The sequence below is a fragment of the Acomys minous genome, assembly GCF_964271855.1.
Source record: "Acomys minous genome assembly, chromosome: 12".
Taxonomy (NCBI): domain Eukaryota; kingdom Metazoa; phylum Chordata; class Mammalia; order Rodentia; family Muridae; genus Acomys; species Acomys minous.
The window spans coordinates 57,218,609-57,241,833 of NC_140493.1; the positions used below are offsets into that span (position 1 = coordinate 57,218,609).

At 40.5% G+C, this 23,225-nt stretch overlaps 1 protein-coding gene across 1 annotated transcript in view; it reads right to left on the reverse strand.

Annotated features, from left to right (window-relative positions):
- Positions 1–1,317: 1,317 nt before the first annotated feature.
- Positions 1,318–23,225, reverse strand: part of LOC311578682 (uncharacterized protein) — a 240,209-nt gene continuing 218,301 nt past the window's right edge. The window contains exon 5 of the mRNA XM_084748704.1: positions 1,318–1,719. Coding sequence (XP_084604830.1) covers positions 1,625–1,719 — 95 coding nt within the window. The 3' untranslated portion in view covers positions 1,318–1,624. The remainder of the gene's footprint in view (positions 1,720–23,225) is intronic.

Here is a 23,225-nt window from a genome sequence, read left to right on the forward strand (position 1 = left end):
TGTTCCAGCTCTATTAATGGTTCTCAACCTTCCTGCGCTGCGACCCTTTCCGTCCCTCATGTTGTGGTGACGCCCACCATAAAATTATGCTTGTGTTACTTCCTAGCTGTAATTTTGTCACTTTTATGAATCATAATGTAAATATCTGATATTCAGGATATCTGATATGTGACCCTGCATGCGAGGGTCATTCAACCCTCCCAACTAGGTCAAAACTCACACGTTGAGAATGATCTAGCTGGTGTTTAGCAGCAAAGGAGGATGCTGCTAGCATTGGACCACGTCCATCTCTGGAAAGAGCTACAAGATCAGAATTCTTCCTGTGCGCCTCAGCCTGTGCAGGACAGCCCTGGCACGTACCACTTGTACATTAAGTGTCCTTTTTACTACTAAGTAACTCTCCTTGCTACTAAGGTAAAAATATACCTTCACACTCTTTTTGCAGCACAGAAGGAACCATTCAGTTCTGACAAAGTAATGGAGATAAATGTTTCCTTCTCATTTGGGGTCAGTTCTTAGTTCTGTAATTGGCAGCACGAGCCAGCGCTAGTTACTGGTTCCTATTCCTGCTTCTAAGACTGTCTTCAGTTTATTACTGTTATGATGTTGCCTTGACCAGTTACTAATTAGTAAATTTTTTGCAAAGCATCAAAAGTTTAATGTTTGCAATATCCAATCTGTGGTTCAGTCACAAGACATGTATATTAAAAAAAAAAATGGCCCTTTGAACACCACTCAGTTCACTCATAGTTAAGGACCCCTGCTATCAGCATCTAATTAGACTGCATGTTGTATCAGCCAAGCTTTAATTCACTTTCCAATCTGTCCTCTTTTTCCAGCTCCCCCTCCTCGACCCTAGTTAGAATATTTACTGGTTTATACCTTAACAGTTTCCATGGCTTCCTGACTGATGTGGTCTCTTTCCTTACTAGTGCATACAGTATTGTTATGAATGTCATTCTCGTGCTAGAGATCTGCCAAGTGGTCTTCTAAACGTACTTCATGATGAACCCAATTATTTAAAGGAACATGCACATTTAGATTTAGGTCCCGTCAATGTCAGGTTTTCTTTTCCCCCTTTGAAAAGTGGCCATCTGTACTTTGCTCTTATGTGGCTTGGTTGTTCAGTTTGGGAAGGCTGCCCTGTCACCTATGGCCGCCTCTGAATTCTTCGGCTTCAACTCCAGCTTCTTCTTTCAAGCTTTCCCAAATATTTTTCCATGAAAAATCTCCCCCATGTTTTTATAATTCATCTCCCATGCTTCAAACTCTCATGCCCCTTGATTTATTGTTACAACATCTACCTCATGCTAGCAATCGTTTGAATTATGTTTAAAACACAAAACAAACTACAGAACCAGACCACGCTGCAATTCCCTGAGATGCGGGAGCCATCAGACACGTCTACAGCAGTCGGTACATAAGTTCTTAGTTGCTTAGTTAGCACGGCGGCTCCTTCTGTTTGTTTTCTGAGACAGGGACTCTCTTTATAGTGTAGACTGGCCTCAAGCTTGCAGTCACCTTCCTTTGGCTTCCCAAAGTGCTAGAATTCCAGGCATGCCACTCTGTCCTGCTTTCATCAATTCATAATGATGGAAATACCTCATGTTCGTGTGATGGAAAGTCACAGTAAAAAGGTCGACTGATGCAGAATCCCCATATGATGTTTAATTTGATTGTCATCTTCATTAGCTCTATTCCTGGCAACAGGCTCATAACCTGCCAAATAGAAAAACAGCAAGGACTTGAATAAATGGTTCAGTGAATGAATAAATGCAAATTTTAAACAAGGTAAAGAAGTTAAGATGAATCGCTGAGTAGCTTTGAAGTAAATAAGTTGTCTCGGTTTTAAAGTTTTATGGTCAGTCTAAACCAGGAATCGGTAGACAAGAAAACAATGCTTACGCAGAGTGTTCAGAGGAGTGGTTCTCAAAACTTTATTTGCTACATTAGAACATCCCAAACATCTATTGGTGGTTCAACAAAGCAAGTCTATTTTGGTACTTCCTAGGTAGTAGTAGAAGCTGGGGGTCTCACAGGAAACAAAGGCATGCATCAGGCGGCCGGTTTCAGAAACCAGCACTTGGCATCACTTTCCTGAGGGAAGAGGCAGCTTGTCCGGCTGCTCTCCTGAGAAAGGAGACCTCTGAGAGTAAGTCGGGAGAAAGAATAGAGTGCACCGCTGTATCAATGCACCGTGCACACACCTTCTGGCATCCTTCCCCAGAAGCGCCTAGTGAGTGCTCCGCACAGGGAGAGATAAAAATGCTGGTGATTATTCGCCCAGCCCTGTTCTGTGTGTCCAAGAAAGGGAAGCAGCCATTGGCCAGGATTCAAAAATGCCTTTCAATGCCTGAAACTGTACGATTTGTTCCCCGGAGAAACAAAGCTATTCTACCCGCAACTGTCCAAATTGTACTGCGGAGAAGGCAGGAAACCTTTCATTTTCTTTCTTCTCGTTTACCAAAGCCATTTCCGCAGGAAGGAGTGTTTATGATCCAGAAGATTAGTGGCTGCCTCAAAAAGTCCTTCCCTTGGTGAGCAGGGTGGCATTCATTTTGGACATAGATTTGACATGAACATTTTAAGGCAGAAAGTGTCAAGGAAGAAAAATCACAACACACACACACACACACACACACACACACACACACACACACACAGATGTCATGATTGATTAGATGAAAAGGTGAAGCTGGAATAATTATTAAGAAACAAAAACATCACTCAGTGCATTGCACAGGCCTCTTTAATACATGACAAAATTAGCTCTAAAAGTTAACATTTCATAACCTCCTATTTTTCAACTTTTAAAACCGAGTCCAGAGGTATAAATTGGCGTACAGCCCTGAGACTAATAAATGATCTTCCTCGAACTTTTCTTCATGCTCTATTCCAAAACTAATTGTTTTAACATTTACTCAAGGCAACACAGAATGAGTGCTTTCTTCTCCCACCATCTTTCCTTGCCCATTTGACACAGACCCAAGGATGCAACCAGAGCTTGATTTTAATCTTCCTGCCTAACGAGGTGAGCACAATCACGTCAAAGTAGTATCTGTAAGAGCATCTTCAGCTTCACTTGTTTACTGTGAGTGCTGTGGATGGGGAGTGAAATCAGCCAGCCAGGCTATGACTAGCCCTTCCCGCCCTGCAGCAGTGCTGTGGGGAATGCTGGGAAGCCCTGCCTTCACTCCTGTCCATGCAGCCTACCTGGCTAGGTTTTCTTTTCCTCCTTTCAGAAGACAAACACTGAAAGAAGCGGGAAATATCTTAATTGCAATCTGCCCAATATTAGACCAGAGGAGACCTCAAAATCAGAACAAGAAGGCTCTTAACCTCTGCAAATGAGAAGTTAGTCTAAATTACATCACCTGGGAGTTTTCTTTTTTATGTGCTAATATTATGCATTCCTATAAAACCAGGGCATTTAATATCATGTGAGTTTGCTAACACGGGTTAAATGGTCACCTTTTTTTTTTTAAATCAAAACAATCCTCCATGCACACTTAGTCACGCAGGTGCTTAGTGAGTCCTAGAAATGTGGGGATACAGTAGCTACTGTCGAGAGGTTCTGTAAATGATGTCCTGATGATGGTGATCCTACACCCCAGTAAAGCTGACTCCACTGTCAATCAGAGTGACCAGTGTACTTGATACTTGATGAGAAACGTTGCTGTCAAGGCCTAACACAGATTGAGCAGGCTACAAATCATAACCAAAAATAAACCATATGTCTAAAACCAGCACCTTGAAAAACACTATACAATCAGGGTTTCCAAGAACATCTACAGAGGCCTTCTGGCAACGCCACCGAGAATTTTCCTATGAAAAATCCAGCTGTCTACAATGTTTTCAGAGGGAGAAAAAAAAAAAGAGAGGCTCTCTGGTAGTTCAGACACTAGGTAATATTAACTTATAAAACAACTTTGAGTCATAAAAAGTGGGAGGTTACTAAGGTGCCAAATGAAAGCTACATTGTTTGGATAAGGAAGTATGTAACATACCGCTCACCTTGGGGTTGTTGACAGAGATGGGTGACAATAGTCAGAAGGGACACCAAAACAACAGGAAAATATGGGTCACATCCCCGAAATAACCAAAACAAATGGCCTCTGTGGGAGCAAGGCCATAGCATCAGAGAAGAAAGGCCGATGTTGTCCAGGGCAACCTGAAGAAACTTCACGCAGCATGAAGAGGAGGGTGGATTTAAGCTCTGTCTGAAGGACATGGGAAACTAGAACGGCAAAGTCTGGTGATTCAGTAAGATCATGACTTGGGGAGCTTGGCTTTCACGTGTGGCTTTAGAGGAGAGAGACAACAGGATGCCAGGCCACAACGCAGCATCTGTGTTAGAGATGGTCAAATGAGTTGTGCCTTGTGTGTCAACTCTGTTCATTTCAAATGGCCACTGAGAGACAATATCTGTCCTCAGCAAACACCAGCATGATCACCTATCAGTGTTGACCATGTATGTAGAAGAGGAAGGCAACACGTCACTGCCATTTAAAATAGGTGTTTTCTTTTGCTTGGGTATATCTTGGGTGGGGGAAGGTTTTAAAGCTTAGGCAAAGATGAGTTTGAAAATTTGAACTTTATGTTCTGGAAGCCAATTGTTTATTTCTCTCTGATTTTTCAAAGAGATATTCAACCAAGGGTGTACTTTGTGGTAAAGAAGGAAGCCATCAAGAAAAGCCCGTCCATATTCATGTTACATCAGAAAGCTTAATTCAATACTAGAAGTTTCTTAAAAAGACAAAAAGTTGTTGGGGAAAAAGAGAACAGGCTGGCATAGGATGTTAAAATATTAATATTGGTAAACATTCATTTGTTTAGATTTAATATAAAGCATAGAGAATAGATTGTAGAAATAGGCAGGATGCTGTGCCCCTAAGGTAAAATGCAGTTTTATAGTTATGAAAATTTAATTTGACTGCTTTCTCAATAATTGCTCATATTTGTAGCAGCAGCATGCCAGCAAGATAACGGTCAATCAAATGGACATCACCCTGTAAATGCTCTTAAAAAGCCTGTGCTGTGTCTCCTGATGGGAAAATGACATTGCTTCCAGTTGTTAAAAGATGCCCAACTGAAAAGCAGAACAAGAAACTCGGCAGTAGGAAATCTTTATATATTGCCATTTGCCTTTTTTTCTTAAATGAATTTCCTGTTGGGAGCTGAAACTGTTTTTCCTTTCCTTTCTTTTTTTTTTTTTTTTCCTCTCATGAAAATGAAAAATCTGTCACATCATAAACAAAGCTAAAAACAGAATATGTGTGATTCTCTTTTGAAAATTCTGTTTGTGGCTAGGGAGAATTAGGATATGTTGTGAATGTGGGTTGGGCAAACATTTCTTTCGCAGGTGGATGAAGGACCGAAATAAGTCCCTCAATGTGTGAAAAATCTCCCATCTCCTAGGTGAAGAACAACAACAAAAGGTTGTCTCTCAGTCTACGTCTCGCTCGGAGCCTCCGGTGATTCCTCTCTTCCTTTTGTTTTTTTTTTTTCTTGTTCTGTATTTCCCATACTCTTCATGACCGTTGAGAAAATGCCATTAATAATGGGTACAAAGAATAGTGCTCGCTGCGTGGAGATAAACTGGGGATGACAAAATATCAACTTCCCGCCGCTCAATTGAAAGCCCTATCTGTACAAATGGTAATTACTTTTAATTTAATTAGGACTCCTGGTATTGTTTCTATCTCATAGATTACATTATAACATGCAATGCGTTAAAACAACAAGACAAATTGAGGCTAGAAAACACAGAAAATATTACCTTTTTGTCTGTAAATAATACCACACTTTAACTCTTCCAAAAGCCCTCATATAGCTTGACTGTGGGGTAATTATTATTTCCCACACCCATTTAGCTTGAGTAAGCAAGAATCTTACACCATCTAATGAAAAAACTACATCTCATGAGCCTTTAAAAAGAACTTATTTTAACTCTACATCCCCTCTCTTTTTTTTTCTCACACAGAACAAATAAATGATTTATGCTTTTGTACACTAAAACAAAATCCATATAACTAGAAAGAACAGTCATAAGAGCTACAGAAAGCATATGACCTTGCTGTTCTTACATGGGGATATAAAAGGGGCTTGCAAAGGCAGCATTTAGTCAGAAACCCACAGTGCCTCTTGGAACAAGGCAAGGAAGCCTATTTAAGATACTTGCTGACTCAAAAGGGATACAGGTGATCCATTCCTTTGTGAAAGACTTAATTTGTGAGAGGCACTTAATTTGAGTTTCCATATGAAATTCACAAATGCATTGTGAAGTGCTAAGTAAATCTTCCACTGATGATCTAAATAAATTATATAATGTACTACGAATTGATTGCAAGGTCCCTGAAGACTGATCTTCAAACACAGGTAAGCTATAGAACAGACAGAAGAATGAACAACTGGAGCAAGAGAGGGGGCAGTGAGAGAGCTGGAGACAGACAGGCAGACAGGCAGGCAGACAGACAGACAGACAGACAGACAGACAGAGGAGAGACAGGTGCCTTGAGTTCGAAGTTCCCAACTGAGGTTGGAATTGCTGTCCAAATATAAAGTTTGGAGACGGAGACAGAGACAGAGACAGACAGACAGACAGACAGACAGAGGAGAGACAGATACCTTGAGTTGGAAGTTCCCAACTGAGGTTAGAATCTCTGTCCAAATATAAAGTTTGAGTAAACATCAGTTTAAAGTGTAACCGGAGACTCCTCTGATGATATTTTATATTTTACTCTAGTCCGTTAAAACTGCTGATTTGTAAAGTCTCACTATTTACTGTGTTAACAAACTTATTCTGAAAAGTTTATGGACAAAAGAAAATAAAGACCACTTCAAAAACTGCCCTTTTCTGAGCAAGAAACATCAAAATATCAGGTCATTTTATTTTACTGAATATAGATTTTTTTCTTTCTTTAACATATATTTATTTTATTACACATGAATAAAACAAACTACATACAGCAGGGAGAACCATGTGATAATCATGAGTTATATAAATGTTACATTCATAGTGATTTAGCTATTTGTATTTGCCAAACTTGAAATAAACATCTTTCCTATCATGTTGGGTCTAAATCTCTGAATGAAATTCAATATCTATCATATCTCATCTATATTAACTTAAATCCTTTATCTTGATCCAAACCGATGTTATCCCCTAACCAACTAAACTTGACTGTAGAACTAAACGATCTGGTCTTCAACCCCCATCGGAGACTTGAGAAGGAATAAAATTTAAATGCCTGAGTGGCCCTGTAGTGCAGGTTAGCGGCTTCCAAAATGAAAGACAGTTTACTGCCCGAACAACAGTCACCCAACACTCTCTAAACAGTGGCGCCTCCTCTTAATTACACTTTCCCCTCCCCTTACTCCGCCCAGTTCCTTCCCACATAGCCTTTCATCCAGATTTAAGCTTGGTTGTCATCGACTTTACAGCTAATATCCACACATAAGCAAATGTGTATCATATTTGTCTTTCTGTGTCTGGCTTTACCTTACTCAGAGTGACTTTTTTTCTAGTTCCATCCATTTACCTACGAGTCTCATGATTTCATTTTTAATAGCTATATGATATTCCATTGTGTAAACCTACGTTTTCTTTATCTAGCCATCTGTTGGGGGGGGGGGGGAACATCTACATTGTTTCCAATTCTGGCTGTTATAAATAGAGCAGTAGGAAACGTGCAGGTGTCTCTGTGGTAGGATGAAACATCCACTGGGTATATGCCCAATGGTGAAATAGTTGAGGAAAATGGATTCACATCTTTCTGATGAACTGCCACAACTGATTTTCACACACGGTGGCTGCATGCTTTTGCACCCCGACCAGCAATGGATGAGTGCTCCACTTACCCCACATCCTCAGCACCACTTACCCCGCATCCTCAGCACCATGAGCCGTCTTTAACACTAAAATTGCTCGTGATCTCAACTAGAATGACTAAGGTCAAGGAGACAAGCATTAAAAGGCCGGAAGCATTATTTAGCAGAGTGGATCCCTTTCATCCACAGTTAAAACCGTATTCTGAAGAAAAGCAAAGAAATCGGAATATATGACTCTGCAAAACAGAAGAAGGGCCGAATCGCCTGTGTCCCTTCTAAAATTCAGAGCAATTTTTCCTGTGGAGCATAGCTACTGTTCATAGCACTCACTAGAATTTAAATAAGAGAATTCCTGAAACCGTCATAAAGTTAAATAATATCTAGGTTATATTTTTATTTTGAGGGAGGAGGGGGCTATTTTAGGAGATTTTTAAACACCACTTTAGGTGTTTACCTGGATGTCCTGGCTGATTATCATAAATTTTCTGTTTCTAGAATAATGAATACCTCTTTGGCAAACTCATACCTACAGCCTGGTATATCAGGGACAGCTGTTGCCCTATTTGAAGCCCAAGAAATCAGCACTGCCAAGCCAGTTCCTGCAAGACAGAAGACTTCTGGCAAAAAATGGCACTGTTCTCTTACCAAAAATAGCAAGCCATCATCTGGATGAAGTCCAGGAGGCTGACGCCTGCTGCCAAAGGGAGATTTTACAGTGCTGATGGGAATTCAATACTCAATGGGACAGAAATCTCGATCAGGGATAATTTAGAGTTAAGGAAGATGTGAACATTCTGGATTCTAAATATTTAAAACAATTGCTTAGGCAAGCTGTGATCCTTTTTTCAAAAACATCCAAATATTTTTTTTTGTTGTTAAATATAAAACTGTGAAATGTTGTGTGTTAAAATAAAATCACATTTTAAAACAAGGCTATGTGACTATGTTCATTCTTCTGGGGATAGCTGCATGGCATTTTTACCAAGAAGTAGACGAGAGGAGAGAGGAAAGCTAGGCAGGAGTGGTGAGATTAAGGATAGATCACATTTATTCTCAACAATATAATGTGGTGATTATAGATCCTCACTGCTCTGGAGCTTTAAAAAATACATATTACATATTCTTCTGGAGAAAACAATAAGATTGCAAATGTAAATAAGTAAGGAGGGAATTATTATTATTAATTTTAAAAAATTGTCATAAGTGGGAAAGAAGAACTTCAAAGGCTGTTATTCTAATAAAATCCCATGACACTTTATGAAACTAAAGCATAACTTTGAAATATGCTTAAATTTCTTCATGCAAGTTTGTGTACAAGTCAGGCCAAGTATAAAAATGAAAGTATCATTATATTTCATATTACTCCTTGGGAATTCTGGGAGGTTTTCACTTTCCAGGTATTCAGCAAAGGAAATAAAATCCCCCACTGAGAAATCAAGAATGATGTCAAACTTCAAAAGCAAAGCAGAGATGTACAAATTCACCCAACAGAGAAAAATATTACTCCCGAGTCAACGTGGCCGGACTGTCATATTTGGATAAACAAACGTATCTGAAAAAGAAAATATCAGCTAATAGAGAGTCGGTCAGCAAGAAAAGCATACAAAAGGAGATTCGTGGTGGCAAACATTGGCAGCGCCTGCTCAAGCATTGTCCAAGAGGAAGGAACTTTTGGACGTCAGTCCATCCCCTCCAGATGGAGCAGAAAATCATCTCTTCCATGGGGATGAATGTGAGGAATGAAAAATCAAGGGATCTGGCAGCATCACTGGTCCATCATCACTTACAGTCTGTATTCTAAAATGGAAGCAGCTAGAGTTTTTCATCTTGATATATTTAAATTTCAGTTTCTATGACTCTGCTTTGTCATCTCATCACACAACCTGATACACATAGATATATTTAGGGATATACTATGCAATATACTGTGTCAAGCTTCTTTAGAAATGACTTTTTTCAATATGCCCTTGTTATTTTATGGATCTGAATTCTCTATAAAGGTGGGGACTGCGGAAAAATAGAGTGTGTGGTGCAAAGCTATGGAAGCCAGCGATGGTTTGATCTACTAAGAATTGTGCAGGTAGATACAGCTAGTCTTGCCTAGATGCATTCATGATAACTTGTTACCCAAGAAGCTATCAGCATACTCTATGATCCAACACATTAAATATGCAGAAAAACATGTGCAATCATCTGGTGTGACTTGGTCTGTCTATGAGAAAAGAAACAGAGATCCAAATGACAGGCTTCTGATGAGTTCTACTCAGACTAGACTACTTAGATGAGAGTTGTTGAGGACTCATTGCCTACCTACCATAGCAGTTACCAAAGTATATGTCCCAAGAAGTCATGCCCAAAGCACATTTTACAGACATATGGATATAAATAAGCCAGAGTTCATACAGAGCTGCAGAAAAGTTATCAGCTAGGCTGTTTGTAACCCTGGTGTGCCCACTCTCATAGTTTCCATAGGCTTGCTCATTATCCTGACCTGTCTTTCCTAAAGCGAATTAAATACTCATTGAAAGTCCTAGGATAAGACCACAAGTGATCCTATTGAGCCACGGATTGAGGACCACGGATTGCGGCGGCCGTGAGTAAGAGCTGATGCAGCGACTGACCGCCCTTCCTGCATCTGCAGAACAAAGACAAAGGCAATAAGCACCTTGCTGTCTTGCCTAGGTCAAGTGCTTGGGTTATATGGGAAATTTTTACAGCAGAGAATTCACTAAAGAGAATACACTGAAATTCGAGAGGGCAGATGGTACATTGAGATTAACTTGGCTCCAGTTTGCGACTCTGACTCCAATGACCAGGACAGACTCTAGTCCTGCTGTGGAAAATGTCAAATTCTGTTCCTAGGTCTATGACAACCAGTTTGCTAAGATGTTTACAAAGAGTGCCACTTACACACCTTTGGAAGTCCAGAAGAACCTAGGACCGAGGTAAGCATTTGTCTAGTTACAGTGCAATTAGTTTGTTGACAGCTCCTCATACTCAACTACAGTAGCCAAGAGTGTTCTAAAGACAGTGATGAGGTTGGCCGCGTAGGTTGCTATATCGGCTTTCTATTGCCGGGCTTGTTTGATACTTAGGCTGCCTCCAAGGAAAGAAGTGTTTTAAAACAAAATCTTTGTTATTGCTCATGACTCCAATTGCAATTGCGTTACGCAGTCTCCAGGCAGCTGACAGGTTAGCTAAAGATGGGCAGACTCAGGGATGACACGTTGCCTAACTGCTGGTTAGAGTGTGAAAAGTTACTGGCACCCAGGACCTTCATCATCTAGAAGGCTTACTATCCACGGCACTGAGCCTTACTGCAAGAGTGCTAGCAGAAGCGGGGATGACTTTCAGAGACCTACACTCAATGCTGGTACCCTGGCGCCCCTCCAGCATTCTACTACCCAAAGCCATAAGCATGGTTCAGATACGAGTAAGCACTGGGAATGGATTTCACTCCAGGGTAGCCAAGGTAGCAAAACCGCCCTGAGGAAGGCATGATATGAGGAAGACCACGGAACTGTGTTGAGCCACTTGATGGTCAGCTACATTTGGACCCAGATTCACTTGCTCAAAGGAAGGACATGGAGTCTAGGGCATAAGTGGGGCCAGGTGAGATAAAAAGGTTCTCCACTGTCAGCTATGGAATTGTTCTTTCTTTTTGAATGTTAGTCTTGGCTGTTGGGGGAGATATTGGGGTATTGTGAGGAAGACCTTCCCTAGGGTATGATGAAACAATAGCCTACCAAATCCAAACCTGAACAGGAGCTTAAAAACAAGTCTCCAGCTTTCAGTTGCTTCTTCTGTGGATTTACTATCACTCATTTCCTTACAGTTATTTACTATTTGCCCTTGTGCATCTAAATGGAATGGATGGTGGAAAGCAACCACAACCCCATTTTGCAACCTGATTTAACTTTCTCTTATGTCACATAGCTTTTGAATAGACCTGCCATTCTTGATGTTCATTTTTCATTCTCTCTCTCTCTCTCTCTCTCTCTCTCTCTCTCTCTCTCTCTCTCTCTCTCTCATTCCCTCTTTCCCACCCCCTCTCCATCCCTGCCCCCTCTCTTTTTTTTTTTTTGGTTTTTTGAAACAGGGTTTCTCTGTATAGCCTTGGCTGTCTTGGACTCACTTTGTAGACCAGGCTGGCCTCGAACTCACACCTATCTGCCTGCCTCTGCTTCCCGAGTGCTGGGATTAAAGGCGTGTGCCACTATGCCTGGCATCCCTGCCCCTCTCTTTATCGCCCCTAAGAGTGATGAATTTATCAGTTTATTGCTTCACTTCTTTTTTCTTCTAATCCTGCTCCTCCTCCATCCTTGCCTGAGGAACTTTCTAGAATCATCCATGGTCTTATACCAGTGAATATCAGAAATTACGTAATTAGCCTCAAGAAAGTTGGTTCAGGATAAAAAGCATGCGTTTGTAGCACCAAGGGAAGAACCAAAAGGTTGAGCAACAGCCTGCTCAACAACACTCCTCAGCCCCTTGAGAAGTTTGCTTAATTTATCTCTATATCTGTAATGCTTTGTGTGTGCCTTCTCTTCAGTAACAATTTACAAATAGAATTGACCAATAGTGTCCTCTTACATGAAGAACATGCTTTTCCCTAAAGAATATATTTTCAATATTTGTTTTCTTTGTAGTATGAAAGCACATAAACAACAACAAAAAAGATACCATATGGTCAATTAGGAAAAAAAAACACTACAGTATCTCAGAATTTTAAAAATACTTTCTACTCTCACTGACGTGTGGAATTTTAAAAGTGCAAGTCATAGAAGCAGAGTGTACAGACAGTGCAAAATAGTTACTTGGGCTAAGGAAGGGGTGAGAGAGGATGGTGGCGTAATTAAATAAGGTTCTCTAGAATTAAAGATAGACAGGTAGATAGATAGATAGATAGATAGATAGATAGATAGATAGATAGATAGATAGATAGGAAGGAAGGAAGGATTTGTGTGGCTGATGAGTTGGCTCAGCAGAAAGGGGCACTTGCTGCCAAGCCTGGCAGCCTGAGTTCAACCCCTGGGACAAACATGAAAAAGAAACCAATTCCTATAAATTGTCCTCTGGTCTCCTCCACGTGTGCATTTTGGAGTTGTGGCATTTGCAAATCTCTCTCCTCACACATATACAGTAAATAAAACTGCGATTTGGATTCCTGAGTGGGTGTGATCTGGTGCTGAAAGCTCGGGGATCCCTGGACTCGCCTGAGGAGACACATGCGTTGGAAACTGAATAAGCTGGAGGCTGGTGGCAGCAGCAGGGATAGATGCAGCCCCCACTCAGTAGGAAGTGGGGCAGGCTCCTGTGCACTGCCTGTCAGCTCTTTCTGTGTGGGCAGCATGTTCTTTGGCAATTAACTGGGGAGGGGTGTCTTCATTAGTTAGTTAATTATCTCTGGAAAGGCCTTCAGGCTGTTTTTCTTTCTTATTTATCTATTCTTATTTGAGAGAGAGAGAGAGAGAGAGAGAGAGAGAGAGAGAGAGAGAGAGAGAGAGAGAGAGAGAGAACCAATGGCTTGGCTTTCAGCTCCCCTAGAACCAGCTTGATCCTATTCCTCCTGCACTGGGATTATAGGTGTACACTGGTGTTACAGGTCTGTTCTGTGCAGCTTTTGCATAGGTCCTATGCCTGTGAACCAAGAACTTTGCCCCTTAAGCCGTCTCTCCAGCCCTTGCCTGGTGATCCTAAGCCCTGTGAAGTTGATGATCACGACAAATTATTGCACAGGTAAGTAGATCCAGTAGGGGAATAGCCATTCTAAGCAAGGTCATCCAGACGCAGAAAGAAAAGCTCCACAAGCCCGCTCTCACTTGTGGGCTCTAGTTTGGGATCTTTGGGTGTGCGTGTTTAAATTGGAGTGCCCATATAAGTTGAGGATCTCATGGGAACTTATAGAGGGGATTTGAAGGGTTGGGGGATAGAATGCAAACAGAATGAAGGAGGAACAGTAGAATAAGAGAAGTTAAATAGTGTGGAAGATGGGAAAGCAGTGTAAAGGAGGGAGCTTGCGGAAGAATAACTAAGCATAAAGACATTTGGAAACCCCATACAGAAAGCTGCTATGATAGGAGCTTCCTACCATCTATGCACATACACACACATAAAAGGGCATTAAATGGAATTGCCCTATAATAAAGGTAAATTCTTCTACTAAACACGAGTCTATCAGACAAAATGCCCCCCCCCCCATGCCAGGTAAGGGTTACCTCTTTTGAGCTGTTGCTCATAGGAGTCCCACGAATCTCCCACAAACGTTTCAGGCTGTGTGCCATTGCTCTTGGCTACCCTCCAGAACTTGAAGGGAAAACTCGGCCACGGAAGATGCAGTAGACGTGAGTCACAGGACACAAAGAGCGCCAGCTAGTACCAACCTGGAAGTGAGCCATCATAGCGCTGGAAGGTTCGTGCTTTCAAGTCATTAGCCTCCTCACCCAGCTGTGAACTCTGAGAATGGCAATACTGTCCTGGCAAGATACACTCTCTGATGCAATAGAGGCATAGGCTTTGTAGGAATAACCAAACAACTTTATTGAATTTTAAAGTCTATTTCACAAGAGGGAATTGGTGTCTTGTACTGTTAACTGGGCCCAAATCCCACTGCTAGACAGGTCACAGGCCCTAGAGGAAATATTCTGCTAAAGTGACATGATCCTAAATGGCCCCTAAGATCTTCATATTCATAGTTAATGCCTCTCTCGACCTTTGTCAGAAAAGCTTCCTTTTGCAGTAGATGGTGATTAATACAGAATTCCACAACTAGTTAACACAGAGAGAGAATAAAAGACTGTGATCTGGTCAACTCTGGATGTGACGTCCGTGTCACATCCTTTCCCTCAAGGCTCAAGGATCATTGCAGAAGAGGAATTGGAAAAGTAGGAAGAAGCTTCTCTGACTACGGCCTAACAAGGTAAATGTAATCTTTCCCATCAAGGAAATTTCTCTTTGCTACAGAAGAAGACCAGTACAGAAAACTACATCTGAAGTGCAAAGTTGTGGAGCCTAGTATCATAGGACGCATCTACTAAACGGCTACCACGCGTAGGGCTCAGAGAAAATGGAGGAGGAGGAAGGGATAGAAACACTGGACAAGCCAGAGGATCAGGGCATTCCCTGTGAGATGGCGGCTCCTAGGAATTTCAGACACTACTCCCATGAAACCTCACCAACAGGGCTGCCCAAGCCTGAGTTAGACAAGGACAACAGCAAGAGATGTCCTAAAGATGAGAGGGGAAGGCCCAAGTGGCCTCAGCCCTGCACCAGGGCAACCAAGGAGTGCTGCAAGTAGGAAGAAATAGTCATCCCCAGGGAAGAGCACACCAGTTGATTGCCTAAAACCAAGTGGTCACCCTGAAAACACACACTAGTACTATCATATAGGCTGAGCAGTTATATCTGTATATGTGTGCGTTCTGATCTATATTTACATTTATATGTATATTGTCTCTGAATTGGAAAGAAAGCAATGAGTGATAAGTGGCAGGGTTTTGGAGTGAGGAAAGGAAAAGGGGAAAATGATGTAGCTATAATCTCAAAAATGTTTTTTAAAAAAGTGTTATAGAAGAACACTCTTAGAATATTATGCCATATACCATATGTTATCATATTAACTTAGATTAATATAAAGATATGAAATCATTAAATATCTGTTTCTTGAAGAAGAAAAGAAAAAAAAGAAAAAAAGGAAGTAGGAGCTGGACCAGAAGTAGTGGATATCTTCAGTACTCGGGAGGCATAACATGGCTATTACATAGACTCACAGCAGCTGGGACTACTTGTGTAAGAACTGCAACAGATACAGCTAGCCCACATTCCAGCATGCATGGAGAAGGGCTCATGACTCCCATTCCTGTCAGAAGAGCTATTGGAAATTGATGGTTACTGGGGGTGAGGGGTCAACTTTCTTCAGAGATGAGGCCACTGAGAGGCTACTCACGCTCCAGTTGATGATAATACATCCAGGCATGTGTAAGCAGCACTCAGTGGTTTTTAAAACAGAACACGTGACGTTAGGAGGGAAAAAAGTAAGTGGGTAGAAGAACGGGAGATGAGGTAATGGGCATGGATTTAATCAAAACACATAATAATCACATGTTAAATCTCACCGTATGTTTATTTTAAACGTTTTAAATGTTCATTTTGAAATAATAAGATCTACTGATTATATAGCAAGTATATATTATTTCATATTACATACGATGTTATATGTAAAATATAGTATATACAATACATAGTGTATGTGTTACATATTTTATATATTATATATACCATAGCATATATCTTATATGTGTGGTATATATAATGTAGTATATATTATACTCTATTTATACTATGTAGATGTATCATATAGTGTGTATATTATATTCTACTGATTACATAGTAAGTATAGTTCAGAATAATCAATGCTTGGAAGTTAATAACCAAATAGAACTTCAAATCTTTCACAAAAATAAGTTAATGTGAAGTGATGCCTATATTAATTTCTTGACTTAACTGTTCCATTATATGTATATGTTCTATACATGATTTTATATATCACAGAACACAACACATACTTAAATATACGCAACTTAATTCGGCAACTATAAAGTAAATATCTCAGAATGTCTTGATAGTTCCTTTTCAACTATAAGCACAATCAAATGAAGGAAGTACCTCTAGGTTATTTGCTAACCAACACATTTTTTTTTGTATTGTTTCAGTTTAAAGATGACCAAGGCATTATTCCTGTCCTTCAGAAACTCATAATCTTCTAGTGTAGGGGACTTAAAAAGAACCATAAAATTAAATATTTTTGTAGCATAATCAGAAGCAGCCTGTTCAATCGAGTGGGAGTGATGAGGACTATTGTACAGAGCAGTTACCAACAATGAAAAGAAATTGCATATTTGAAAAAAAAAACCACACTGTCTGCTTTCTTACCACTCCTCAGCAGAGACGTTAAAAGTAGGGTTAAATATGCTTGGTTAAATAAGCCTGCGTTGCTCACTTACCAGTGGAATATAACAAAGAAATAGATGTGTTCCCAAGCATACCTCAGAAAGTTAACTTGGAGCCTTCCCCAAATGAGTTTTCTTTCCTTGTTTATTTTAGCTTTTGCTAGTCATAGAATGGCCGTGAGATTAGAAGTGTAGTGCCTTGTCACATTTCTCTGGAACAGGTCTCTGAAATGAGGACACATATTACTTGGATAAGTCTACACCTCACATTTCTGTAAGTACATTTGAAAAAGTTAATTAGGAACAATATATACAGTTTGGCAGGTAGTTACTGAAACAGCCCCATAGTTTTATGAAATATATTAGATTTTGGTACACAAATAATATAATCATTTAATGGGTCAATTTCAATTACACTTTTCCACTTGGCACCTTGGAAATCATTTTCTCTAACATGGAGACATTAGTCTTTTTCATATTCCTTCATGTAGTCCAGGTTCCTGAGTAGAGCTGAAACTAAATTTAATAAATCGTTTCTGCATTTTCAGCCAAATGCCCTCTATTTGATGGATACTAATGACAAAACAATGTGGTGCTATCACAAATATTAAAAACAGGGCAAAATAATTTGTAGGACAATCACAATATTTAGGAAGGACTTTGAGATCCTTCAGAACGCAGTTTGGAACAGGAGCAGCTGCCAATCATCATCACTGTCATTAAATAGTTTGAAATAACACATCTGGAAGGTAAAGTCAAATAAGACCTGAATTGTGCCTTATATCTGCTTCTTAAAAAGAGCAGTGAAAGTCAGAACAGATAATGTTTGTCCTAATGCAAGGTTCATCCTCTAGTGGATGCTACACAATACTTACAATGGGTGAGTTATCAGTACAAAGTGTCTGCTGTAAGACAGAACAATGAGATTGTATTTTTTTTCCACTTAATTTTGATCCTTTCAAAATTAATTCGGACCTTTGTCATATGTTGTTGAGAGTCTTAGGGACAGGATGACAAGGAGCATGCACCTCTTATTCTGAGCATGCACAGAGGGTTTGAGCTCTGTAGGAGGACTCTATTGCCACTTTGTCTTTTTCAGCAAGTCTGCAGAAAAAAAGTACTAAAGGTTCCAGACAGACCAAAAAAGGATAACATTTCCTCTGCCCCTCCTCTCACTACTGCTCTCGCTTCTCTCACTTTACCTCTGTCTCTCTGTCTCTGTCTCTGTCTCTCTGTCTCTCTGTCTCTCTGTCTCTCTGTCTCTTCCTCTCTGTGTCTCTGTGTCTCTGTGTCTCTGTCTCTCTCTCTGTCTCTCTTTCTCTCTCTCTCTCTCTCTCTCTGTGTGTGTGTGTGTGTGTGTGTGTGTTTGTGTGTGTGTGCGTGTGTGTGTGTGTGTGCGTGTGTGCGCGCGGGTGGGTATGTAGAGGCTATTTTTGTTTTCAGACACTGGAGATTAATTTTCCTTAAATTAGAGGTTGAAGAGGTTGAAGCCAACCTCAGGAAGCCATTTGGGGGTGATTACTGCTTGGCACCGAGGTAGCATTTGACGCACTTGCCTTGTGCTATGGAGAGGTGAAATAGCCACACATTGCTCTCACAGAATGCCAAAGCAGACTTTTCTTATCCATGTGCTTTTCCTTGTTGCTCTACATTCAAGCTTGCAGTTCAGAGGATATTAAAGGAACCTAAGTGGTTTAAAAAAAAGTAGGGCATATTAATTTAACTGTGGCTTTTGCAATAGTTGGTCCATTGTCAATAACAGGAATGCCTGTCTTCTCTGAAGGGACCTAAGAACAAAATTAAAAATAAGAAAATCAATACATATCTGTGTATTGTGTGTGTGTGTGTGTGTGAGAGAGAGAGAGAGAGAGAGAGAGAGAGAGAGAGAGAGAGAGAGGCAGAGACAGAGACAGAGACAGAGAGACAGACACAGAAACACAGAGACACAAAGACACAGAGACAGAGACACAGAGACAGACACAGGGACAGACAGTCATGGAGCTCCTTTATTTCTTCCACAAATATATTCACTAATTTGAGTCCTTGAACATTTGAACAAGTATTTTTTCCAATCTTCTAAACAACTTGTCAGCTGTGAATTTAGCCCTAGAGATACTAATTGAATCAAGGTGAGGTCAGACTAAGGAATGGGTAGACAGATCCTGAACTGTGTCAGATAAACACACACACACACACACACACACACACACACACACACACACACACACACACACACTTAAAAGACAAGAAAAAGGAGGAAAAGTGGTGGAGAGAACACAGAAAATTGTAAAATGGGGAAGGAGTGGGAACATACTGATGAGAGAGAGCCAGGAAAGGTTGCGCATGTCTTTCAAGTAGATGTAAGATTCAAGAAAACGCCAAGGCTGTGTGCATCCATCCATCCATCCACTAGGATGACAGAAGCTGAAGCTGAAATCTCAAAAGGACTCAAACCCTGCTGTGTTTTAACTAGAGCCATACAGTTTTTTTTGCTGTGTGTGTGTATATATATATATTAGGGACATCCCTGCAGAAAGCCATGAGCAATGTGCAGTGCTGGGAGATATATGCACACGTAAGCTCACATTGTGCCTAGGAGGAAATTGTTACATCCTTGAGATTTCCTCCTCAGCTTCCGCAGCACCACCCCCTTCCAACACCCCATCCAGATATGCAGTTTTTCCTTTCCTGTTCTTTGAAAAATGATGTCTGGGCAACCTAGGCCGTCAGCAAGCATTAATGGGTTAAGAGGGTTGGAAACTCATTTGATTTCATAGTTGACTGTTTGCATGACTACAGGTTAAGCTGTGATTAGATTTCCATTTACAGCTCCCTCATTTTCAGGCATTTAAAAATAACTCAGCCCTAAAAGTTCTTTCTAAATTGATTGAACTGGAGCTTGCCATTGAGTCAGAGATAACCCTCGACCTCCAAATTCACAAACAAAAAGGAAAAAAAACAACAATATCAAAGTTGAGGGAGGGCAACCCACTGGTAATTTTTTTTTTTAATTCAGAAAAAAGAAAACCCAGTCATTTGGGCAATAGAAGCGAACAAATTCATGTCAGTTGCATTTAATCATTTAAAATCATGCTACAAAAACCCAAAAGAAGTTAACACAATCATCTCCTGCACTTGCAAGTGGCTTAGCCCCCTTGGCACATACATATATACACACCGCACACGTTCTTCTGCTTATAAATAGATAAGAATTCAATGGCCTTATGGAGGTTATATGAGACATGTTTTCAAAGGAAAAAATGGATAAATGAATGTTTTATAATGATCTGATTTCTGAGGAAAAATCCAAATGACTTTAGGATCTTTTTTTTTTTTTCAGCCTTAAATTCAAGACTGTTTGGATTGTCCCCAATTTGTCAATTCACTGCTGTAGAGCCACCTGTACCTGCACAGTTTCCTGTAGCATTCAGTGGGTAGTGTAGGAGTTCAGCAGGGAGCCCCAGTGGTGGCATCTCACTAGACCTTCAGCACAATGCTGGTATTTTTCTTTCCACCCAAGCTCCTCAGGAGAGGAACTGCTCTCTTGACCCATCCTATGACTTCCAGATTCCAATTTCCTAAAGCACTACAGCCTCTTATTATTGCACGGGGAAGATTTAAAGTATTGCTTTTCCTTGTGCCAAGGAACACAGTGGCACTTTCAATACCGTTAAGATCAATGTGCGCCATTATTGCTACCAGCATATTCGTTCATGTGTCAGTGTTCTGTCATTTGGAAGGTCACTTGCCTAGTGATTTTTCCATTGTAACAGAGGCATGAATACTCACCAAAATCACAACTAGTGTATTGGGAACAGATGATGAAAGCAGGACAGGAAGTAGGTGGAGTCAAACTTTACTCATTTGGGTTCCACTAATGAAGGGCAGAAGTCAGCCACACTGCAACGGCTACATTCTTCCCACTTCGACAAAATCCTTTCTCTGTCATTGCAGCGCATCTGTCTTCCTAATGCAAAAACGATAAATTGGTCTCGCAGCCCATTCTTCCCTCTCTTCTTTCACTTGTGCACGATCCATTTTTCTAATTGCTGAATTGTTAATGCGTCTAATTGATCTTTCTGTCTTATGGTATTAATTTTTTATTTATGCCATGGTTTATGAGTAAGTTTTCAGAATCCCAAAAATGCTGAAGATCTAAAAGGACTGCAATAAGTGTATGTTCATACTCAAAATGAGGAGTTCCAATCAGCAGAGGTCTAGATTCCTGCTCTGACTTGTTCCTTCAAGGGGCCTATTACTGTCTTTTGTGTACACATATGCACATGTGCATATTCATTTACTATGTTCTAGATGCTATTCTAAGACCTTTACAAATATTAATCCACCTAATCTTTGTAAGAGATACTGTGACTAGTCTCTCAAAAGAGAATGGGTCTGTCCAACAGTGCATTGCTGGCAGCTGTGGAATCTATGGGGAAACATCCTAGACTCAAAGTCAAGTTAGGTCTTAACTGAGGCATGAAAGGATTGGCTCGCACAGCAGAGACTCACAGTCAAACATAAGTCAGAGCTCAGAGAGTCCTAGGGAAGAGTTGAGGAAGGATTGAGGATGCCGAAGGGGTCAAGGGCTCCACAAGAAAACCTACAGAGTCAACTAACCTGCACCCATGAGACCTCACAGAGACTGAGCCACCAACCAAAGAGCATGCACGGACTGGTCCTAGGCCTCCTGCACATAGGTAGCAAGTGCACATCTTGGTCTTCATGTGGGTCCTCCATCAACTGGAGTGGGGGCCCTCTCTCACTCTGATGCCTCCCTTCTCACTTCATTCCCCTAACTAGGCTGCCTTGCTGGCCTCAGTGGGATAGGATGTGCCTTGTTCTGCAGCCACTTAATGTGCTGGGGTGGCTTGGAACCCATGAGGGAATCTCCCTGTTCTCTGAGGAGAAGGTGAGGGGAGATTTGGGAAGAGGGGTATGTGAGGGGGAGCAGAAATGAAAGAGGGGTGCTGTAATCAGGCGGTAAAGTGAGTAAATAATTTTTAAAAATTTTAAAGTATTGCCTGGCAATTTATTGACATCATCTTTTTAGGGTAAGTAATTCATGGGATGAAGCACTTCATGCTGGTGGTAATGATGCTGTTACCATTAAGTAATGTGCTTGAGTGCTATACTTGCCTCTAGTGCGCATGCTTTCACGAGATGGGAGGCCACACTGAAGAGTGTCTTGAGCACGTATGGTCTTGCCTCTTGCGTGGTTTTCTGGATAAGGGACAGGAAACCTCTCTGCCATCATCATCAACACAGTTTTCTAACTTTACTGTCCCCTACTGAGCCTATGAAAATTCAGGTCTAAAGCATCTTTATTAGGCAGGTACTTCACCTAATTCATCTTTTTATTCTTAGTGCTCAGCATAGGTCTTGACTCATAGTAGAAGCTCAATAAATATTGATTTGAAATGATGAATAAAATTAGGTGATAATCAAATAAAGGTTATCATCCTTAAGCCTACTCTTCTAGTTTTTCAAGTGAAATAAATTAATAGTTCTCATCTATTCACCAGAAATTAAATTCTGGAATGTTTAATGAATCAGAATGTATCATATCTTGCCAAACTCCTGTACCATTTTTCCCTTTCTCTGGAATTTTCCTGGCTATTACTGGCATTTTACCTATTATAATATTCCCAACAAAGAAAACAGAGGAGACAATCTGCTGTTAATAGCTTTTCAAGTGAATCAATTTATTGTCATAGTAACCAAAATTTACAAAACAGATCAATTAGGGAAAGATTTAAATTCAAGCTAAGGAGAGAATGTTCCTAGAAGAAAAAATGGATTATTCTATGTTTGAGAAAACTGACAAAAGAGATTCTGTTTCACATGAATTTCACACTGTAAAAAAAATATGCAGCTTTCCCAAATCTCAGTCAGGAGACAGGAGCAAAGCAGGACGAAGAGAGGATAGTTACATGCCCACACAGCAATGTCTGCCTGACTCTGCACTGCTCCTACCTGCTTCCTTACCTACAGAATCCTTCCATTTCCAGAACATTCCACCCAGGCTGACAAGAGCCCTGCACTAGAATGTGAGCTTCATCAATTCAGAGGCCAGACCTGTTCTCAGCCTCACGTGTACTAAGGGATCATCACAGCATTGCACTTGGTATTCAAAATACTTTTCTTGGAAATATGACAGGCAGCATCTTCAGAAATATTTACATTGCATGTATTAATCATCTGTTATTTCTTTTCATGTGTCTCTTGAAATGTGGTGTTTTTTTTTTTTAGGGCAACATATGGGAATGTGTGAGGAGAAATAATTTTTACAACAAGCTCAAACACTATGGTCCAATTATGTGGTGTCAAGGTTAGACTGAGAGGCTTTATCTCAAGATAGAATTAAGATTACTACAAGTACTCTTGCTCAGGTGTTGTGGCTTTTTAAAGGAAAAAAAATGATGGCTTTTTTATGCTGTTGAAACC